General features: G+C 39.3%; 1 protein-coding gene across 2 annotated transcripts; it reads left to right on the forward strand.

The window, feature by feature from the left end:
* Window positions 1-1,004: 1,004 nt before the first annotated feature.
* NPM1 (nucleophosmin 1) lies at window positions 1,005-15,575 on the forward strand. Of its 2 annotated transcripts, XM_058282204.2 has the most exons (11): window positions 1,005-1,199; window positions 3,173-3,252; window positions 3,800-3,919; window positions 4,227-4,320; window positions 4,613-4,719; window positions 4,804-4,868; window positions 7,883-7,940; window positions 8,282-8,365; window positions 9,740-9,841; window positions 12,271-12,345; window positions 15,204-15,575. In XM_058282204.2, exons 1-11 carry the CDS (start codon window positions 1,142-1,144, stop codon window positions 15,240-15,242), a joined length of 882 nt encoding a protein of 293 aa, XP_058138187.1. In that variant the 5' UTR covers window positions 1,005-1,141; the 3' UTR covers window positions 15,243-15,575. The 2 variants fall into 2 exon arrangements, with proteins under 2 accessions (XP_058138187.1, XP_058138196.1); XM_058282213.2 differs by lacking the exons at window positions 12,271-12,345; window positions 15,204-15,575 and adding an exon at window positions 11,045-11,183 and having other exon boundaries at window positions 1,033-1,199.
* The last annotated feature ends 7,722 nt before the right edge of the window (window positions 15,576-23,297 follow it).

The following is a 23,297-nucleotide window of genomic DNA, read 5'->3' on the forward strand; positions in this document are numbered from 1 at the left end:
AAGGTGTTAAGATGCTAATTTTCAGGCTCACTCCCAAAGACTGACTAAAGTCTATGTATTTCTTACAAGTCTTGGGTCTTCTTTCTCTAGGCATGCTAAACACTAAGTACTGCACGGCCTCAGAGACTGGATCCTCAAAGCTCTTTTAGAAGGATGTAGCCTTGGACTTAATTGGAGCTAGAGAACCAGTCCCTTGGCTCACCACTTTCTCCGTTTAGGCAGGTTACTTCATAGCTGCCTGGTCTGCAAAGTGGGGACAGTCACAGTTGTCTCACAAGGCCTTTTGTGGCCATACTGTGGATAAATAACCCTTTTAAAAACCTTCTCTAAGAAAACCACTCAGACATGGTCCTTTCCCTGCTGTGGAGAGGGGTGACAGTCCCATTTTGGCCCCAGAACGACGTAAAGGCTTCCAACTTTGGCGAAAAGACAGTTACAGACAGTGACTAAGTTCGTCCAGTGAATAAATCTTTTCTTTCCAACTCAACTCAATGAAGTAGTAGTCCACTGTCTGTGGCTCCTGCAGCATTAACTTTGGGGAAACAATTCCGAACCCAGGCCTTCAGGCAAGTTAAAAAAAAAATCCTTCAGTGATTGCACCCTTATTTGGAGGCCTGCGGGACACAAGGGCATGCTCCTGGAGCATTTAAAACAGGTTCGCCCTCCTACATAATACTACTTGGAAGCGTCGCCGCCATTTTGCAGTGTGGGCTGCGTAGGATCTTGGCGCGAGACTGGCGCGACTGAGCGGGAGCAGACGTGGACCGGTTGGAGGTGGCGGCGCGCTAGGAGAAAGACGCGTGCGCACTTGCCGCAGCGGCGGAGGGGTGGAGCCGGGATACTATCGCGCCTGCTCGGTGGGAGCCCGCGAAGTACCTGGAGGAGGTGGGGGTGAGGTAAAAAGAAGAGGGGTTATAGAGCGCTTGCGCGAGAGAGCGACTGCACTGGGAGGGGGGCTCCCGAGCACGCGCGCGGAGGCGGGACTTGGAGATATCTCGCGAGATCAACAGGGAGCTATATAAGTGCGCGGGGAACCCGCGTCCTTTCCTTCGTGCGATTCCGTCCTGCGCGGCTGTTCTTTGGACAGTGGTTACCTATCTCCGTCCGCCTTTTCTCCCACCTAAGTGCGTGCCACCACTCCATGGAAGATTCGATGGACATGGACATGAGCCCCCTGAGGCCCCAGAACTATCTTTTCGGTAACTGCTGGGGGATTGCAGCGAGGCCGATCAGGGCCTGGTGTGGCTTTGAGGTTGGGGGGGGGGGGGGCGGGCTGGAAATCCCACTAAGGCCTGGTTTAGTGGAGGAAGCCACGCGGGCTGGAGGCCCGAGGGGGTGGGAAGGGAGCTGCCAGAACCCTGGAGCCTGAGGGATGGGGAGCGAGGAGGATGATGCCGCGGCTTGGGAAAGCCTGCGGCAAGAAGGGGTGGAGGGGAGAGCGGCCTGAAGCCTGGGGCGTGCGCGGTCTCAGGCCTAGGGCGTGAGACGACGTGGAACCGACCCACGGAAGGTGCGGTGAAGCTCCGGGCTTTTTCTTTTCCCAAGAGACGGGTGAGTTCTTACGGTCCTGATTCCTGGCGGATATGTTTACTGCCGGGTCTTGGCCCAGAAGGTCGTGTGGGTTCACGGTGAGGCATGGACCTATTTTCCTCAGAAGAGGGCAGATACAGCCTGCCGTCGAGGGCTTCGCTGGGCTCCCCGGGTCCCCAGGCCCCAGCGTCCTGGGGTGTAGTACCGAGACTAGGCCTGGGTACCTCGGCCAGTTACAGGGGGAGGGGAGGCCGCAGCCGCTGGCAGCACGTGGTTGCCACGTGGTTGGGGAAAGGAGGGGGCGCGGGCTTTACATCCGGGGCTTATTAGTGTCTGTCAACCTGGAGTCCTGGATCCTTTGGCCTAACTGGAATTGTTGGGCGGGAAACGTTAGGTGAAGTGGCTGGTAGCGCCAGGATTATGGAGATCTTTGTTCAGTGCTTTGCATTTATAGTGATGGTAGTAATCTTTCTGAAGCCCCTTTTTCTGTATCACTGCTCTGGATGGAATTAACCCCATTTTGCAGATGATGCTACTGATGCTCAGAAGTAAAGTAACTTAGAGGTAAATGGAGACAGAACTCATCCAAGACTGCTCCTACGACAGTGCTGTATAAATACAGGATGTAGGCTTTTTTAGGGAGTTGCAGTGGGGACCGGCAGAAGCAGCCCTCCTTTGTCTTGGGACTAACTACCGTCCTCCCACCCCCACTCTTACCTCTCAACTCATGCTTCAGTTCTGAAAGAGGCCTGATTTGGTTTTCAAGCTCAGGAAACTTGAAGATTTTCCTTATGGGCCGGTCAGGCCATATCCAAGGTTTAACTTTGGAGTAAGTGCAAATTTGCCCCAAATTCTATTTTGTTAATTTGCCATGCTGAGACTTTATTTAATTTTTCAATATTTATGTGTGTACCAGTGACTGTTAAGAATTGTCTGTTCTGACAGTATTAGAATAATTCGCTTGTTCTTAAAATAAGAGTAGTAGATAACATTATAGACATTCAAAGTATTAACACATTATTTATTCCTAGGTATTTGGATAGCATAAGCTGCTGATCAATTTACAAAAATTTTTCTGTGTTAATCCTTTTTATTGGAACATGCCTAAAGTATATCCTATTTTAAAAATTTCTGAGCATAATTATTTAAGGTATAACATTTTCTGTTATTTAAAGCTCTCTGGAATATTGGCTCCTCTAACAAGCTTTCACATGTGCAGTAAAGAACCAATCTGTTTATTATTGGTGTTTGTGTAGCCATTTTCCCCATTTCTAATGTGCTGCTTTTCTTCATAGTTTTAAACACATAATTATTAACATTCTACGTTGGGTTTGACCTCAGATAATTGTTTCAACTACAAGTTTAATAACTGAGCCAGTTTTTATCAACAGAACGGTGGTAGTCTGCATGTCTCATGGTCTAGTTGAGAATGAATGGGGATAATGGAAAAACATAATTTATAAAGCCCTGTATGGATGTTATTTAATGTTTATAGAATTTTGTGTTAAATCTAGGAAGAGATCATTTTGCCTTGCCTTCTGATAACTAGACGAAATGAGCAAATTAATCTTTACCTTTTCGGTTACTCTCACTTAAGTTTGTGTTATTTTCTCATCTTGGTTACCGTTTTCTTCATTTACAGGTTGTGAACTAAAGGCTGACAAAGATTATCACTTTAAGGTGGATAATGATGAAAATGAACACCAGTTATCTTTAAGAACGGTACTTAAACTTTCAACATAAACTACTTAACCTTTCTTGAGTTCAGCCTTTTGGTTTCTATTTATCTTGTTTAGGACTTTTTGTTTTTGCCTGACTGCTTATAATATAGCATCTTTATAACTAAGTGTTATATATCCTGGATAATATGTACACTCAAGGTAGAAACAGTACTTGGCATTTTTACCACTCTTGGTAATCAGTGTGAAATCTGTATAGTCATGTTACTGTTCACATTTCCTTATTTATATACTTTCTTTTGGTATTATAAAGCCTTCTGGCACTGATGATCATTTGTTCCCCATAGAGACCAGCCTACTGCTCAACTTGGGAGTAGGTGCATAATTCATACTTGCTAAGTGAGCCATGTAATTTTTTGCACATTTCTTCAAAATAGTTCTGAGAACTTGGTGTGCACATTTACATTGTGCATAAATTGATTTGTCTCCCATCAGTGATGGTAATGAAAGATTTGTAATTAGCTTTAAAAACACAGATTTTGGAGAAGATTATAAAATAGCAGAAACTTGTACTATTTTTTTGTCCACAGGTCAGTTTAGGAGCTGGTGCAAAGGATGAATTGCACATTGTTGAAGCAGAGGCAATGAATTATGAAGGCAGTCCAATTAAAGTAACACTGGCAACTTTGAAAATGTCTGTACAGCCAACGGTAAGGGCATATACCTATTGTGTTAAAGTTAGTGTCATTTTGGTTTAAACCAAGAAGATGGAAGAAGGGGTATTTTATTTGGCAGTTCCTCAAGTAAACAACTGCATATGCTTGTTGGATGGGTGCTGCTTGTTTACCAGAGGTGAAAAAAAGTATTTTGGGGTTTCACTGCCTTATTAATTTATTTGGCTTATGGATTTGCCTGTAAAACCTGTTCTAACAACTGTTTGCAAGTTAGTCATGAACAGATTTTACAGCGTTTAACCTTTCTCTTCAGTATTCAGTGACAAAAATTTATCCCTTTTAGGTCTCCCTTGGAGGCTTTGAAATAACGCCACCTGTTGTCTTACGGTTGAAGTGCGGTTCTGGGCCTGTGCATATTAGTGGACAGCACTTAGTAGGTGTGTTATTTGTATATATTCTGAAATGCAGTTATTTGGCTCCAAATTTTGACTTCATGAAGCATGATTAATTTTAGTGCTACTGTCTTTTGGAATAGGTTTAATTGTGAATCTAATAATTTGTAATGAGGAAAGTAGAGCATGAGAGCTAAAAATTTTTGTTAATTTTTCTTCGTTTGCTGTTTTCTAGTACAATCTCAGTTTTTCCCTACTCATTCCTGGATGTTATAACATTGCTTTGTTCTGAGTTCTTTGAGTTTTAGTAGTGACTAATAAAGAATTTAAATTTTAGCTGTAGAGGAAGATGCAGAGTCAGAAGATGAAGAGGAGGATGATGTGAAACTTTTAAGCATATCTGGAAAGCGATCTGCCCCTGGAAGTGGTAGCAAGGTTCCACAGGTATAGATTTCATCTAACTACATCTCACTACAGATCTTTGGTGATTAGGATTAACGAATGCTCATGAGTATGTTTTTCTTTAAGAAAAAGGTAAAACTTGCTGATGAAGATGATGACGACGATGATGAAGATGAAGATGATGATGAAGAGTAAGTATAATGTGCTCTTAGAAATTTGACATAGTTGTAAATCTGAGGGAAGATTAGTATATCTTGGCAAAGATTTACAGATGTATAGCGTTGAAGCTTTGGAGAAAGGTGATCCCTTTCAGGCTGGGGGTGGGACCTGATTGTTTATCTTGCTTCTGCTCTGGCTTTGGAAGATTTCCCCTCTATAATTGGGATAATTCCTGATGTAACCACAATGTAAGGATTAAAATAGTATTCCCATAAAGTTAGGTGTTGAATGAAGAGTAAAACGTAGATGATATCAAGGTCCAAATTGGCAAGCTTCTTTTGAGGGAAGAAAGGGATGGTTACATATGCAATATGCTAGTACATCTAAGATAGATGGCAGTGAAAACATAAAGAGATACTTCAAGGTTTGTTAGTTGAAATAGGTGGAAATTCTAAGCCTGGGGTTCTATAAGGTTTAGAACCCATATGATAAAAGGGAAATTGGTCCAGTTTAGGAGATAAAAAGGGTAAGGTGTCATGTTAGTAGTTGACTATTAATGATGTTAGCAAGAAAAACTGAAGACCATTTATCTTGTGTTAAAAAGTTATAATGTTCAGGTCTCTCAAAAACCTTTCTTCTTTTATAGGGACTGTCCTAATAAAGCTGTTAATTATAAGATTTTAAAGAAATTGTTATCTTGTTTCTTGTACAGCAAGACACATGCTGGCAATTGGGTTTTGTTTTTTTTTTAATTTCCCCTTCCCTGCCCCTCCCCAGTTGTTTACTCTGTGTCCATTTGCTGTGTGTTCTTTGTCTGCTTGAATTCTTGGCGGCACCGGGAATCTGTGTCTCTTTGTTGCATCATCTTGCGACGTCAGCTCTCCTGCTGTATGTGCGGTGCCACTCCTGGGTGGGCTGTGCTTTTTTCATGTGTGGCATGGCACTCCTTGTGCGCAGCAGCACGGTGTGTAGGCCAGTTCACTACATCGCTGGGTTTGAACCCTGGACCTCCCATATGGTAGGCAGATGCTTTATCATTTGAGCCATGTGTGCTTCCTGGCAATTGGGTTTTAAGACCAGTCTTGTCTGATAAAATCACTGTTAAGAATCTCTTAAAGGACTATTTATATGTGGCTTTGTGATGTATGCTTCATGATACTTGCTCTAGTTGTAACACAACAAATTTTCCTTCATTTATTGGAACAGATAGGTGTTTCTTGGAGCATAGTTAAAATTGCTACTGCCTTGTATTTAGAGGCTATGTAGTATGGAAAAAAATCTACTTTCTTGGTCAGTACATACTATTCAATTTGTGAATTAAATAGAGATAAACCAAATCTACTCTATTAAATATGTAATTCTATGAGTTTTTAAAAAGTGGACTTTTTCTGACTTTTGTCCTCAACTTTAAAAAATACCCTTATTAAGAGATAATTCATATGTCATGCAATTCATGCATTTGAAATATATAATTCAGTGGTTTTTAGTAATCCAGAGTTGTGCAGTCAATTTTAGAACATTGCATCACCCCAAAAGTAAATGCCTTATATCCTTTAGCGATTACCCTAGTGCCACCAGTTCTGGGCAACCACTAATCTGTTTATAGGTTTACCTATACTGTATATATCAAATAAATGGAATTTATGTGGACTTTTTGTGGCTGGCGTCTTTCACTTAGCATAATGCTTTTAACAACAAAAAACCAAAAATAATGCTTTTAAGGTTCATGTTATAGCACGTTTAAGTTCTTAATTCTTTTTTTATAGCCAAATAATATATTGTATGACTACCGCATATTCATTAGTTGATGACCATTTGGGTTGTTTTTAACCTTTTAACTGTGGTAAATATTGCTGCTGTTAACATTCATGTACAAGTTTTTGTGTGAACAAGTTTTCATTTCTCTTGACTATATACTTAGTGGAATTGTTGGGTCATATTGTAAATCTGTGTCTTAACTTCTTGAGAAACTAAGCCTGTTTTCCCAAAGTGAAGGCACCATTTTTCAGTCCTATCCGCAATGTACAAGAGTTCCTATTTCTCTACCTTCTAGGCAACACTTGACTGCCTTTTTAATTCTGGCTATCTTAGTGGGTGTAAAATGGTGGTATCTCATTGTGGTTTTTGTTTTCCTATTGGATGTTATTAATGTTGAATATCATTTTCAGTACTTACCCATTATAGGTCTTTGAAGAATATCTCTTAACATGCCTTGCCCATTTTTTATTGGGTTATTTTTTTAATTACTGAGTTTTTTAAGAGTTCTTTCTGTATTTTGGAAATGTGAATCCCTTTACAGATATGCGATTTGCAAATAGTTTCTCCCATTCTGTGTACTGGCTTTAAGTTTTTAATTTAGATGAAGTTAAATGTACTTTCTTTTTTATTGCTTTGCTTTTGCCAAACCTGAGGTTAGGGAAGTAGTTTAGTCATATATTTTCCTCTAATAGTTTTGTAGTTACTTACATTTATGTTTTTGGTCCATTTTGGGTTAATTGTTACATATAATATGAGGTAGGTGCTCAACTTCATTCTTTTGCATATAGATATCCATTTACCCCAGCAGCATTTTTTGAAAAGACTATTCCTTCCCAAGTGATATGCACCCTTACTGAGAATCAGTTGCCATAGATGAACCCAGAAATGGGTTCTAGAAATGGCCTCTTCTCTTCCATTGATTTGAATGCCTATCTTTATGCCAATACCACATCAAATTCTGTTGCTTTGTAGTAAGTTTTGAAATTGGGAAGTGTGAGTCCTCCAACGTTGGCCGTCTTTCAACATTGCCTGATGGGTTCTTTGAGTTTATTCATGAATTTTAGGATCAGTTTTTTTTTCTATAAAGAAGCCAGCTGGGATTCTGGTAGGGATTGGTTTGAATCAGTTTTTTGGGGAGAGGCGTATTGCCAGTTTTAAATTGCCTTCAACTTTTAAAACTTAACTCTTTTAATACCTTGAATGATTAAACTTGTTAATAGTCTGATCCAATTTTTAGCTAAGTTTGTGAGTGTACTGGCTCAGTAATAATTACTTATTTCATTTGTAGTGATGATGATGATGATTTTGATGATGAGGAAACGGAAGAAAAAGCTCCAGTGAAGAAAGTAAGTGGATTCAATGGCACTAGGTTAGAAATGACTAGTAACAAGAAATCATGGAGTTTTTTTTAGTGCAATTCACTTCTTCTGTAGTTTATGAAAGCTGGCTTGGGAAGATTATGATCTCTTCTCCTGAGTAGGGCTCTACTGAAAATATTCCTAATAATGGGGAATCTATTTTCTTTATTCATGTTGCCTTTAATTCATTTGGCTCTTTGCAACCTCTTGTCAAAATAAATGTTCCATCTTAACCTGACTTCTTTGTTTGATGGTTAAAAGCAATTTTATTTGCAGGATACACATCTTTTATGTGGGGGGCATTGATTCAGATTAATTTCTAATTGCAGTCTGTCAGAGAAACTCCAGCCAAAAATGCACAAAAATCAAACCAGAATGGAAAAGACTCAAAACCATCAACACCAAAATCAAAAGTAAGTGACAACACTGATAGGAAACAATTAGAATTAGCAAATTCATTGTCAGGAAGTTGAATAGGGGCTAGCAGCAGCTGAGTAGGGCTAAAGAAACTGGAGTTAAAGCTTAACTGGTGCCAAATTTTTGTTGGAGATGATGGAAAAGGGGTGGAGGGTGTGGTATTGAATGGTGATGACAACATGTGAATGTAATTAATGCCGCTCAATTATGTATCTGAATGTGATTAAAGAGGGAAATTTTAGGTTGTATGTTTTTTAAAAGAAAAGTTTAAAAGTGACAACAAACGTGCTTCATTTAAATGTTTAGAAAAGCATTAAAGGTTCTATTGTGAAAGAAAAATGATAGGCCTTTAAGACCAACAAATGTTCTCCAAAGAGCTAAAATGTGGGTGTTGGTAATCAGGGTTCTAGATAAGAGATGAGGTTGCTGAAGTTCTGTTGGGGAAGAAGCCAGCAGAAGGTTTTATTGTGATGTAAACATTTGTGTCCTCTAAGGAATCTTGTTTATAAAGACACTCTCAACCTTGGCTGCTTATTAAAATCAAGTAGTAAGGAGTATTTGGAACCCAGATACCTGGACTCCTTCACTAAGGCATGGGTTCTTAACCAGGGGTCTGTGAACATGACTTGAAAATTCCAAAAAAAAGTCATTCTTGTAGGGACATGTTAGTGCGGATGTGTGATGTTAATTAAATAATAAGCAGTATAGTGTGGCTTAGTATGATTTTTATTTGATGTAGTGTGTTCTGAGTACAGTGGATAACTGCCTGCAAAAAGGTTGGTAAGGATGGTGGAAATGGTTTTATGACCCCGTGGGAAAACTGGAGTTTCTCAATGTTTGTTGAAAATGACCTTAGAACAAATGTCGAACTGTGTTAATCAGTATTGAAATTATGGGAAAGTTATAAAATGTAATTTTAAATAATTCTAAAATTTAATTTAAAGACGTGCTGATGTTGAATGCCCTAAAACTTAACTGCTGCTATGTTCTGAGGAGTCTGTGGTTTCCACCTGGCTGGCAAAGGGGTTCATGGAACAAAAAAAGTTTAAGACCCTGCCCTAAGGAGATTATCATTTAATTGCTCTGGGATGGGCCATAAGCATTAAGCTTTCTTGTTTAATTCTTGGGGGCTTTCCGCTTTCATTTTTGATGTTAAAAGTAAGTGTCAAACTGATTTGACTATTGACTATAAATGCAGGCTAAAATTATTCCTATTTAGGAAAGATTTTAAGAACAAAAAATTGTACAGACATTTGTAATAGCAACTCTTGTTGTATGCTTGGCTTTAGAAGGGAAGAGTTTAAGAATTTATGGACCATGGCAAAAAAGCTGGACTCTGAACTACTTTTTGAAATTAAACTCTTTTACAGGGTCAAGAATCCTTCAAAAAACAGGAAAAAACTCCTAAAACACCGAAAGGACCTAGTTCTGTAGAAGACATTAAAGCAAAAATGCAAGCAAGTATAGAAAAAGTGAGTACAATTTGTCTTCCTTGAAGAAACTAGGTAGGACTCCCTCTTCAATTGTAACCTTTTTGGTGCAATAAAATGTGTATGTTACAGTACCAGTAGAGGGCGTATGAGTCTTCTAAGTCTTTGGCCACTTGGCCTTAATGTTTAAGAAGGAATTAATTAACAATTGACTGCAGTTTAAAATGTCATAACCTTTTCTGTCATCAAATTAAATCATTTCTGTTTTACATTAAGGTGTCAACAGTCAATACATGTGATAATTTTTGACTTTGTGACTGCTGTTTTTACGTCTGGTCTTCCTTTTGCGGGGGGGAGATGGGCTTTATAAATTGTTTTATTTTATTGAAGTACTCATACATGGATATACATGAACGGTAAGTATATAGTAAAAGTTGTGAACTTGCAAAACAAACATGCATAACATCGTCAAGGGTCCCATACATCACCCCACCACCACACCTTGCATTGCTGTGGTATATTTTTTACAAATTATGAAAGGATATCGTCAAAGTATCACTACCTTACGGTCCATCTTACATTTGGTGTGTTTTTCCATTAACCCACCCTACTGTTACTATTTTTAAAATACATTTTTATTACAGAAGTTGTGAGCTTACAAAACAATTGTGTACATGAGAAGAATTCCCATGCAACACCCCTTCACCAACACACTGTACCACGGTGGAACATTCATTACAGATTATAAGATAACCACCAACCATGGTACATTTGTACATCTGTACTTTGTTTTGTCTTCAATAGTGGAAACATGAGAAGAGAATCTATCTCATACTTAACTCGACTGGGGTGCTAAAACTTACATAGTGAACTCTAGGATTGTACATCACAGAACTCGTCTAAGTGTTTGGGGAAAACATTTGAAAAGAGCATTAATTCTACAGATAGTACATTTAGATTGCAGTTACTGAGAATAAATGGGAAAGTGAGGAAAAAGTACAGACTTATTCCCCATGTTTTTCCTGTGTTCTATAGGCTCTCCATTGTTTCAGTAGATTGCTTGAGCAGTGATGAATGGATTGGAACAGGAAATGACATTAGAATCAGGATGTATTTTTTAAAATTTTGTTTTATTCCCATTGTAAATCTTGGTATCACTGCTTTATTTTTATTCCTTGCATGTCGTTCCTGTGCCTCCCTCCCCCTTTTTTTTAATAAGGTCCTGTCTCCTTGGTTTAATTGCAGGCACATTGAACAGTCCTGGGCACTACTGGTAAATTAAGCCCAAAGATGGGGAGAGGAAAACGAGAGACAAATATAGTCCATACTGAGTATCACCAACAATCCAGACTGAAGTCTTCTATTTTAATCTCAATCCTCTTTCCTGATTTGCCAACCACCCACACCCCCTTCCAGGCTGGAAGCGATATCTTGATTTCCTAAAGCACTTTTCTTTTGACTGCTGTGCTTCAGTGAACCATAATCTGCTTTCTATTAATATTGTGCATTTGCCTCACCTCTTTGACTGTGTTTTAATCACCATTGTATTTCCCTAGCTGCTCAATAAATATTTGAATGAATTAAATCAGAATGTATGTGACAATAATTAAGTTATAGTGAGGTTTATTTGCTGGGTGGTAATATAGGCAGTTATTTTATACTGTCTAATTCTTAGCCTTTTCATGCCAGTGGTCCCTTTGGCATTTTGAAGCATTCCTAATATTTATTTAGGATTACCAAGAAAACCAGTTAAAATTTAGTTAAAATATAAAAGAAGATTGATACACTTAATGCATTAAATAAGGTAATATCAAAGTAGGAGGTAAAGATATTTCCGGATATTTATAACTACAACAACTGTGAAAATATTTTGACTGTCCCGGGTATTGCTAATACTATTTTGGATTGTTATTACATTCATAGTTGAAGGAATTGCCAATACTAATGTAAATTTTTATTGCCATTCAATTTAATAAATACCCTGAATTGATGCCCAGGTTGACACTGCACTGGACCTCAGTTTTCCCAGTAAATAATTAAGTATTCAGTACTTGTGTAAAAGAGTGAAAGTTTATTTTTTGTATTTGGTTCTGGGTTGGTAGAGGTTGGTGATAAAAGTGACTTGTCAAGTAACACAATAGTCAGCCACATTGGCATGTGTAAATGCCAGTAGAATCTCAAGTGTAGTTTACACTTTGTATTGCCGGAGTGACTGGAGAATCTGAGCCTTTGGAAAAAGTATAGGGGACATTGTTAGAAAGATTTTGGTCCTGACTAGTTAGTATATTGGGCCTTCTTGGCCCTAAAAACAAAAAACCTCATTCCATATTCTTAAAATGAAAGTGTTCAAAGGAAAAGGGATGAACTGGCCCTTTGTGGCATCTCTGAGGAATTTACTAAGGATATGTCTCTGAAAAATAGTGTATTTCTATACTTATCCTTAATAATGTTTTTTTTTTTTTTTTCTCTAGGGTGGTTCTCTTCCCAAAGTGGAAGCCAAATTCATCAATTATGTGAAGAACTGCTTCCGGATGACTGACCAGGAGGTAACTGAATTTTCTGGTGATATGACCAAATTCAAAATTTTTATTGTGACTTACTTTCTTTTTCTTCTGGTTTCTAAATACTGACTTCTTTCAAAAGGCTCCTAACTAGCCACAGTCAACGCTGCAGATAAAATACATGGAAACTCTTCAAAAACTTAGTTAGAGACTGAAAAGATCACTTTCTTCAGCTTTTATATAGTTGGTAAATTACCTCACTAAAACCAGCTTTACCTGTGGTACACTGTATTGGATAAGGAGATGAGCTGTGGTTTTCTTGTTGCTGCATTTGGCAACTTCAGGCAGTCTGGTCTTGGTTTTCTTGGGGGTTGGTAAGGAGACCATTTCCTCTCTAGATCTTATGGGAAGCATATTTTGCTGAAATCAATATAAATGGTAAAATCTGAAAGCTGCCTAATTATAGTTACTACGCAGTATATTTGCTTGAATTTGTTAAATTTTGTAGTCCTTATATATGAATTTTGTCAATAGAATTCATTTATTTATTTCAGTCTTTGTAGTTGCGAATGCACAGGTTTTGTAAGGAAGTTTTAAAAGCAGTTAAATCAGGGTTTCCTAGGTGTTCTGTGTTAGTTTTTCAATAAGGTAGGCAATTAGAGTGATTTTTCCTTTACAGTAATTAGTACTTTGATCTCTTAAATGGGAACACTATTTTATGTGTACATTTGAAACTCCCAAATGCTAGAATGGAAAGGTGGTTTTGTGAATTTTCTGAACAGTGGGCATGTATCAAATGAAAATGTCCTTTGGAAACTCCTTGAAAATTGTGGAAAGTTGGGTATGAACCAGCATATAGTAATAGGTAAGCATAAGAGATGTAATATATTTTTTTTTTTTGTTATATTCCTTTTTTTTTTTTTTTAAAGATTTATTTTTTATTTATTTTCCTCCCCTTCCCTGCCCTCCCCCTCCCAGCTCCCAGTTGTCTGCTCTCTGTGTCCATTCACTGTGTGTTGTTTTTTTTTCTTTTTTTTTTTAATTGACTTTGTAATAATATTACATTAAAAATATATATATGTGAGGTCCCATTCAACCCCCCCCCACCCCCCCTCTCCCCCCCCCCCCCCCCAACAACACTCGTTCCCATCATCATGACACATCCATTGGATTTGGTAAGTACATCTTTGGGCACCTCTGCACCTCATAGACAGTGGTTCACATCATGGCCCATACTCTCCTCCATTCCATCCAGTGGGCCCTGTGAGGATTTACAATGTCCGGTGATTACAAGAGATGTAATATTTTGAACTAAAGTGATACATTTTTTGATTAAGAAAAATTAGAAAGCCATCTCAGCAGAAGTTGCAGTGGCCTTCTATGCTATAATACCATCTTGCAGCTCAAATGACTGACTGTACTGATTACAAAATTAGAAATGTTTTTTCAAGTCCCAGGATGAAATTTCTGCAGTAATATCTCCATTTATTGCCTTACCTTTTTACAGCCTAGTCATGGATGCAAGCTATCACAGTGCATAAAAATTCCCTTTGCATGTGCAATATTTTTTCTCATAAAGTCTTGCTTTTATGAGTTGATGAGTAACATACTTTCCAGGTAGATCTTTCAATAGCATAGGTTGGCCGAGACTTGTGATAGGCTATTACTGAAAAATAGTGTACTGCTTTGGTGTAGAGAATATACATAGAAATTTTGGTTGGAGGTTTGCTCACACGATGCTTCCCCCCCCAAAGTTTTGAAGCAAAGCATGAATGAGTATGAAAGGGGTTGGCTGTCCTGTCCATATTCTACATACTGTTGGTCAAGGAGTATTTGATGTTTCTTTTGGCATTGAAGTAGTAACTGCCATGAAATTATTCTCTTTAGCATTTATGTTGTTTGAACTTTGATTAGAGGGTTTGTGTTGTTTGCTGGCACTCAGTATTTGATTTGCTCACATTGAAAACTTTTGACTAACAAATATAGTTTATTCTGAGGAAAAGCCACTCCCCCCATTTTTTATGACATTTTTAGTAATCCATTGAGTAGAGCCTACTTATTTCAGTTATTAGTCCTTTTAGCAATAGAATTATATAAGTTAAAAAGAGAACAGGTCCACTGAACTATTCCATTGCTTTAGAGGAACTGTTGAATGCTTTTTAAAGAATAAATTACATCAAGACTGTTCTTAAAAGGAACATTACCTATGAACAGGGAAAGAAATTCCAACATCCAAGTGATAATTAGGGATAATTATTACCACTCTTACCATGACTCACTTGAAATGGATTTATTTCATAACGTTGAGGATTTAGATTCTTTTACATGGATATTAAGTGTGCTTCTGGTATGGGAACAAGTGGAATCATGTTCAGTTGAAGGAAATGAAAATTGACAAAGCTCTTATACTGTCAGACGTTTTAAAAAGTCTCTGATCAAGAAATGTGATATAAAGAGGAATATAAGTTAGATAATTTATTCAGTATAAGTGTCTGGAACATTGTCATTTTGGTATACATATACAAAGATGGGGATAATTTCAGTTTAACTGGTGCTTTTGTATTTTTATTTGTTAAATCTGGCAACCCTAAATCTGCTATCAGGGCAGGTGAAGTTCAGGCTATGTTGGCTGACCTTGAATTCCTTTACTTAAAAATCTAAGCCGTTTGGTAAGTTGACTCTAATAGTGTAATTGACTCCGTACAAAGAATCATGATTTTATGTCTGAATTGAAGTATATGAAATTAAATTATATCTGAGTATAAATTTCCTTGAAATTCTTAATTAGTGTGACTCTTTTTGGTGAGAATGAAAAATAGGTATGTGCAAAGAGGTGTGGCTTAATTTACTGATGTTTAAGCAGTGTTGATTGTTCTTTGACAACTTTTTTTTTTCTTCCCCAGGCTATTCAAGATCTCTGGCAGTGGAGGAAGTCTCTTTAAGAAAATAGTTTCAACAGTTTGTTAAAATTTTCTGTCTTATTTCATTTCTGTAACAGTTGATATCTGGCTGTCCTTTTTATAATGCAGAGTGAGAACTTTCCCTACCGTGTCTGATAAATGTTGTCCAGGTTCCTTTGCCAAGAATGTGTTGTCCAAAATGCCTGTTTAGTTTTTAAAGATGGAACTCCACCCTTTGCTTGGTTTTAAGTATGTATGGAATGTTATGATAGGACATAGTAGTAGCAGTGGTCAGACAAATGGAAATGGTGGGGAGACAAAATATACATGTGAAATAAACTCAGTATTTTAATAAAGTAGCACTTTTTCTGTTCACTTATTTACCTTTTTTATACTTTGTCAAATAAGTAAATGTACATGGTTAAAAATATCAAATAGTTTCCTAAAAAACCATGAGAAACAGTTTCTGCTTTTTCTTTCCAGAGACTCCAGGGAGCAGAACTATGTAGCCGGTTTTTATCAATTTTATGAATATATTGATCTTGTTAAAGATTGAAGACTTACTGCTCATACTTCCCTCTTTGATAATGAACAAATTATGCTTATGCAAACATGTTTCCAAATGCTTCATCAGACCCCCTGCCTGCCTGTCCTGGCCTGCTTACTTGCAAAGAAAAGCAGTGTAAGTCCCTCATCTGAACCAGAACAGAAAATTATTGTTTTCAGTGTTTTCTCTGACCATTGAAAAGTTTGCCCAGGAATAGTAATAGTATATAAAATTTAGTACATTCTAAATCCATGGGAGAGAATTTATCAAATGCATGAAGGCATTCAGGGGTTAATTCTTAGAACCCCCTTTTCTATTCTACTTTGAACTGATTGCATGATGTTGGGACTTTGGGGTTGGATACACTGTTCTGATTCCTGCTGTATATCCTCTGGTGGTAGTGTTTAAAAGGGCACTTCCTGACTTCTTGTATATCTGAAAATGTCAGCTTCTAGACTGAAAGTCTTTGTCTGAATTTCAAATTATTCCTTTTTCTGCCTAGTCCAATGTCATTTTCATATATTTTCTGATCTGTTTCTGAGAGCTACTCAAGATTGCTATACTCTTCGTGCTGTGAAATTTCATAAGTAATGTATCTTGGTTTGTTCTGGGCCCTGTAAGGACTTGCTCTGCAGGCTTGTTTCTCTTGTTCTGATGTGTTTTCTTGGGAAAATGAAGTCTCCCACCTTACTCTCATCAATTCTTAGGCCTTTCGTTTTCTCAGCTTTTCCTCATTTTTGTTTCAAATTTTAGGGGAGATAAGGTTTTCTGTTACATTTTATTTGAAAGTATTCATTTGATAGGGGCTTGTAGATCTCTCGGGTTCTCTAGAGAGAGAAGATGGGGAAACGGGACTATGAGTCGTACTGTTCTATCTAATGTCCATCCCAGTTATCAGGTATCATTTGCCTGTTCTAGTCATTTAGTTTTTGGTTTTCCTTCATTGATACTGGTCAATTTCCATTTCTGAGGACATATATTTCCTTGTGATTTATCTAGATACCTTCATTTTAATGGCTTTAATAGACACATGTTCAGTCTTTCTTTGGAAAGTACCTACATTTTTAAAGGACATTATATACTTGAGGCTTAAAAGACCATCTACTTTAAATTGATTAGAAGTCCAAGCATATCCACTAGTTTAAATATTTGATTAAAAAATTCAAATAACACTACAGATAAGAGATTAGCAGAGATGCTTTCAACTCAGAATCGCTTCTTCCCTAGTGTTGCATGTAATAGTGGTATGTGATACATTGTATTGTAGGTAGTTTCAGTTGACAGTTAAGAAGTGAGATTATATGTTAATGTCTTAGTTAAATTGTAGGTTGGTATTTTAGTTTGTTTGAGACTGGTTAAACCTTATTTTGGTTTAGCTAAAGGACACTGGCAAAAGTCTGTCCTATACATTCTGAGGGAAAGCAGTTGGCCTGATTGTGCTGTTCTCTTGCCCGCCTCTCCTCACGCAATTGAATAGAGCTAAACAGATCCATCATTGAAAAAGGTTCCAGATAGGGTTTGGCTTGTTTTGTGGAATGGCAGAGATGGGGATTTCTTTTCCTCCAAAGAAGCTTAATAGTACTAGTTAATAGGTGTCAACTAATTAAGTATGCTGGTAATCTGATTTCCCTCCTATGCTTTAGGAAATTTCTTCCTTAAAAAGACTAATTTATAGGACAGTGTAAACATTGCTAATCTTGGAGATTGATGCTAGTTTAATTGCTGAAAGCAAATGTATAAGGAAACTTACATAAAGGGGAACGCTAGATAGACTTGCATTTTAATCAAGGCATTAAGAATGGTAATTGATTTAGGTGGTCTGGAGTTTACTTTTTTTAGTACCTGCTGATGAATAAATTTCACCTAAGTCAGTCCTGAATGTGAATTTTCTTTTTTTAAAATCCATTTTATTGAACGTAAAGTATACAGTCCATTTGAACTGTACAATCAGTGGCATTTGGTATAATCAGAGTTGTGTATCACTTCAATGTTTTCCTTACCCAAAAAGCAAAAAATCCCTACCCTTTACATAGTAGCCACCTCAATTTCTCCTGTCATACATAACTGCTAATCTCTTTCTGTCTCTAATTTATTTGTATTTGCATTTTGTATTGTATTTTTTGTTAAGTTTTTATTGAGCATGTCTTTTTACCATTGATGGAAGATTATATTAATATATACTAGTATATAGTGTGTATAGTATATAGTAATATATACTACTGCCTGTAGTTTGCCTTGGTTGTGTTTTTGCCCAAATATTGGCCTTATATTAACAACATTAATATACATTTGTTCTTTTCTAAGGAAGAACATTTTCATGCTTTTTTTTTTTTTTTTAGTTTAAAAATTTTTTTTAAATTTCTCCTCTGCCCCCCTTGTTTGCACTGTCTTCTCTCTGTCCATTCGCTGTATGGTGTGTCTGCTTCAGAAGGCCACCAAAAACCGAACCTGGGACCTCCCGTGTGTGATAGAGGTACTCAGTCACTTGAGCCACCACTGCTCCCTGCTTTATTGTGTCTCTCATTGTGTTTCCTCTGTGTCTCTGTCGTGTCATCTTGTTGAGTCAGCTCCCAGCGCCAGTGCATCACACAAGCGCACTGTCTGGCTTGTCTTCTCCCGGAGGAACTGGGACCTGAACCCAGGACCTCCCACGTGTGTGGTAGGCAGGAGTCAATCACTTGAGCCATCCGCTTCCCTCATGCTTATTATAAACCATATTCATTTTTTTCACAAGAGGGTTTCTTTTGCTATATAGTCTCATGTTTCATTTTTCACCTTTCCTTGTAGGGATAAACACATCCTTAGGCTTTCCCTTTTAACCACTATCGTACCCATATATTAGCACTGCTAATTACAAACACTAGGATATGCTTTCACCATTTCTATTCATTTCCAAATATTTCCAAGCTTTTTATGACTGAGTTTTCTCAATGGCTTTGCCTTGAGGAATACTGTTATTCTGCTGGCTTTTTAAGAAATTAATCACTTGTTTAAATCAAACCCCCATTCTTATTATCTGTTTGTACCTAACTGACAGAAATAGGTGTTTTTCATTGAGGCATTTTCAGAATTGATGGGTGGATATCCCAGTAATATATCCAAAACTAACCAGTAAATTTGGGCATCATGAATTCAGTTTCTCATGTAATTTTATTTCAATTTACTATATATATAAATTTTGATGCTAAAATAACTTTTTTAGTTCATGGAATCCCTTTTGAGCTTTTAGAACTGAGGGCAATGATTTATTGGTTGCCTGAAGGAAGGATTTTCTTCATTTGGTAATCTTAGGGGGTAGGTCCTGAGTGCAAGCTCTGCAGATCTCATGGGCTGTTCCTTTCAACCTCAAGCAGAAAACTATGGAGTTAAAAAAACAAGATTGGTTAAAAAGGCCATTTAGGGTGTAAGCAGATCAGTGCACCCAAAAAACTGAATGGTGCAAATGAGGGTAGGTGATAGCAAAAGGCTGTGGTATAATAAAGTTTGCAAAAGCTACTGCATAGGTTAGGTTTGGCATAGTATTTAATAGCTTGAACAAGGAGAGAGAAACATTGTTTAGGGTGTGGGGCTTTTGTTTGAAATTGTCCCCCAAAAAGTTGAGGGTCACATGTATACCGAGTCTCTTAGTCAAAAGAGTGGTCTAAGCTCTGGGAATGCAAAGGTGAAGTTATGTCAAAAAAGTCTTTTAGACTACTTCATCCAAGGTTTTACCAAAAATCTCCGTGACTCATGGACTTGGCAATAGAAGTCCCAGGTTTCAATGCTGTGATGGTTTCAAGAGTTGGTTTTGAGAAAACCTTTGAGGCCTGTCTGCTCTAGGGTTATTTGTAGAAACTGCTTCATCCTATTGAAGATGAAGCTGTGAAAGTGCTTGAAGCTGTGTTCTCTGTTCTTTGTTGTCAATATTTCTGCCTTCACAATGTTTATATTTCATGGAGTTGCCAAATTATACTTTTGTCAAGGCTTAGGATTGGAGAAGAGGTGAAAAAGTGTCAGATTGCATTGCTGTTTTCAATACACTGTCCCAGGTAAAGTTCTAGCTGCTTAGGATTCTTAGTAAGAAAATAGCTTTCTGTTGTGTGGGGCATTATATTCCATTAGGTTAGCAGTCAACGCACTTTCTCAACTCCCTTTATTATAATCAGGAATTTTACAGATGAGAACCTGCTCAGAAAAGTGAAAGAGGTAAACTTGCCTGAGCTTACTAACTTAAAGTTGGGAATTGTGTGTGTTACTCAAACACCAGACCAGCACATGACCACACCTAGCATAAGATGCTATATTTTCTGGACTGCTAACAACTTTCTCAGTGACCCTACTTGCCACTGTGGGGCCATTCCAATCCATCTTTTATCCAGCAGTCAGAGTTAAGCTTTTAAAACAAACTGGGTCTTGTCCTGGTTTAAAAGCCCTTGAAACAAATTGTGGTATATCCATACTATTGAATACTACATAGCACTAAAAAGGAACCACTACTGGTAAGTGGAACAATGAATATCTCAAACACCAAATGAAGCGAAGCCAGCCTCAGGACATCACATTCTATATGGTGCCATTTATATGAAAATAGATGGGGTAATGGAATACTTAAAATTACAGGGTGGTTATGTGGGTTTTTATGTCAAAACTCTGACCTGCACACTCAATTAGATGGTTGTAAAAATTGTAAATGATTTTAAGATGTAAATAATACTTCAGTTAAAAAACTATAGTTGGTTACTCATTGCACCTAAAATCCAAACTCCTTATGATGGCCTACAGGTCATGATCAAGCATTTGCCTGTTTTCACCCTTAATCTCTTGCCACTACTGATTGACCTGCCAGTCATGAAGCCTTTTCCCACTGCAGGCCACTTGATAGTTCTGCCTGAAATATTCCTTTGTGTGGCTGGCTCTTCCACCATTGTGTCTTAGCCTAAATGTTACTAAAAGGTCTTTGACCACTACATCCCCTACTGTTTTCTGCCACGACATCCATTTGTTTCCCTCAAAGCAGTCGACACAAGCGAGAATTGCCTGGCTAATTTGCCGATCGTCTATCATTCCTAGTAGAAGCTTAAGTGATTTTAGTGCAGGAACCTTGTCTTGTTCACTCAGTGCTTGAGAAAAGGATCTATGTAAAAAGTGATTGAATCGGTAAGTGACTACCAAATTAATGGCACATAGTAAGTGCTACATAAAGCTGTCAAAAGTCAGAAAACCAAGATTTGTGCATATAGTAAACGGGTACATGAAGGCTAAGTTTGAAGGTGTGAATAGTGGGAAAAAGGAATAACGTGATAAGATGACTGGATTTGAGGTTAAAAGATTCTAGCTAGATGCTTCAGCTGTAAATTGAAAATGATCCTGCCTCTCCACTTAATGAAGTCACGCAGATAAAAACAGCATGGTAAAAAAAAAAGCCTGAATACCCTAATTATGATCATTAGTTAATAGTTAATAAACTTTTGGAGCCTTTATTATGTGCCAGCCTCTGGATTCTCTCATTCACAACTCAAGAGTAGTTAACTGTTGCTAGCCATGTTTTGCAGATAAGGAAGCAGTCTCAGAGACTTGTTGCTGAAATTTATCAGTAAATGTTAAAGGCAATATTCAAATCAGGCCATCTGACTTTTGAGTTTATACTCAGAACTGTTCTCGGCTGCATTTTTTTTTTGGTCAGTCTTATTTGTGTGACCGGTGAGATCAACAAATGTACTTTTTTGAGAGCCGAAAATGCTTTTAAATGGGAAGTAAGTGGTTATATGTATCCATTCTATTCAAATGTAATAGGAAATGTATTCTGAGCAATGAGATCCTTAAAAAGCACTGTTTTAGCAGATAGTAAAGCCAAATTATCTCTTGCCCAGGTCTGCCAGAGTGCTTTATGTAAAGCAAATCAAGAATGGCGGCAATGACTGAGGGCCAGTGCACACATTTCTGTTCATCTCTTGGTTGGTCATTACATCCTGTCTTGGGATCAGCTCATTTCCTCCAGAATATGGGAATTTACCAGTAAAACACCTTTACAGGTCAATTCTAGCAATCGAATGTCTGTAAATTCAGTCCTGAAGCTTCTGGCTAGAACTTTCTCCACCAGTTAGCACCTGGTTTTGAAAAGGATTTCTACGTTTTTTGTTCCATGCTGAAATTAGAGTCTAAGATAGCTTCAGCTTTGGGAGGGAAAGCTGATTAGTCGAGCTTAAAATAGCCTGCAGAGAGGCTTGATAATTGAAACAATTACTGATATTTCATATTCCACAATTCTAGGAATTAGCACCATTGGACAGCACCTGCCTGAGTTTATGCTCTTGTGAAATGGAAATTATCAACCTCAGCCAACAAAAAAGGCTTTTAACCAAATAGTCTGGATTCCTGGGTTTTGCTTTTTGAGCTTGCTCTCAGTTTCGTTCCCACCATGACCTTGTTTCCTTCAGCATCCGGTCAAAGCAGGGCCCGGCTGATAAGGGCTTTATTTAGACGGCTTGGCAGTTGCGTGTGACAAGAACACCCGCATTGTGGGGTTGGTGGGAAGGACTGAACTGTCTGGAAGGTGAGAAGGAGGATCTTGAGAAGGTCGCGTCAAAGGAGCAAAGGTCTTGGTTAGTAAGTAAATAGAAGCGAATCGCAGCCCGGTTGGTGGGAGGGGGCCGGAGGAGGGCTTAGAGGAGTCGCTGACCAGAGTCCTGCTGGCTCTTCCCGGACTTGTAACCCCGCCGGAGCCGGGGTGGCAGCAACGCCTCGGGGCCGCTAGGTGGCAGCCGTGCGTTTCCAAAGCTGGCTTGCCCGCCGAGGAGCCGGGCTGGGATCCCGAGAACCTACCCCGGCGCCCCGGGAGGTGGGGGTGGGGGGCGATTCCTCGGAGTCCTCACTCTCCATCCCAGCGGCCGAGACAGAGAAAGGGGAGCTCACTTAGTGTGGCCAGCCGACCGGGAGGGTGACTGGGAAACGCCACGATCCGTGGACCCACAGGAGGTGTAAAAGCGACCCCCCTTCGGTGGAGCCACCTCGGGAGCTGGGCCTGACCCGCCCTCTCCTCGCTCCCCACTCAAGCGCTGGTTGGTGTCCCTGCGAGTATCGAATGTGGGCGTGGGAGGACGCTCCGCATCTAACTACGTTCTTGGGACCCGCTGCCTGGCCAATTTGGGCAGCGTTTGCGCCGTCGCGCGGGGTCACTGCGCCCGGGCGCAAAGCACCGACGGCTTCCAGAGATCACCAGCATCAGCCTCTGGAGCTCTGCCCCTCCGGAGCTGCAGGTCCCGTCGCCGGGAGTCTGAGAGCCTCCCCTCCAACCCGGAGCCGCCGGGAGGAGGAGGAGGCGGCGGAGAGGCCGCGGCAGGCAGGCAAGCAGACAGGGCCGCCTTTGATGTGGGCGCGGCGCACCCAGGCGAGCTGAACGCCCGTCCGGCCGCGCCCCGAGGGGGGAGCCCCCGGACCCCGCATCCTCATTGTGCCGGCTCGGGCCCGGGCCCGCCCCCGGCCCCCCGCCCCCTCGCCGCCCGCGCGTAGAAAACGCCCCGGCCGCCGCCAGCGGTGGGAGGCGGCGATGCGCACGGCCGGAGAGACGCGGA

The sequence above is a fragment of the Dasypus novemcinctus genome, chromosome 2, assembly GCF_030445035.2.
Source record: "Dasypus novemcinctus isolate mDasNov1 chromosome 2, mDasNov1.1.hap2, whole genome shotgun sequence".
NCBI classification, from domain to species: domain Eukaryota; kingdom Metazoa; phylum Chordata; class Mammalia; order Cingulata; family Dasypodidae; genus Dasypus; species Dasypus novemcinctus.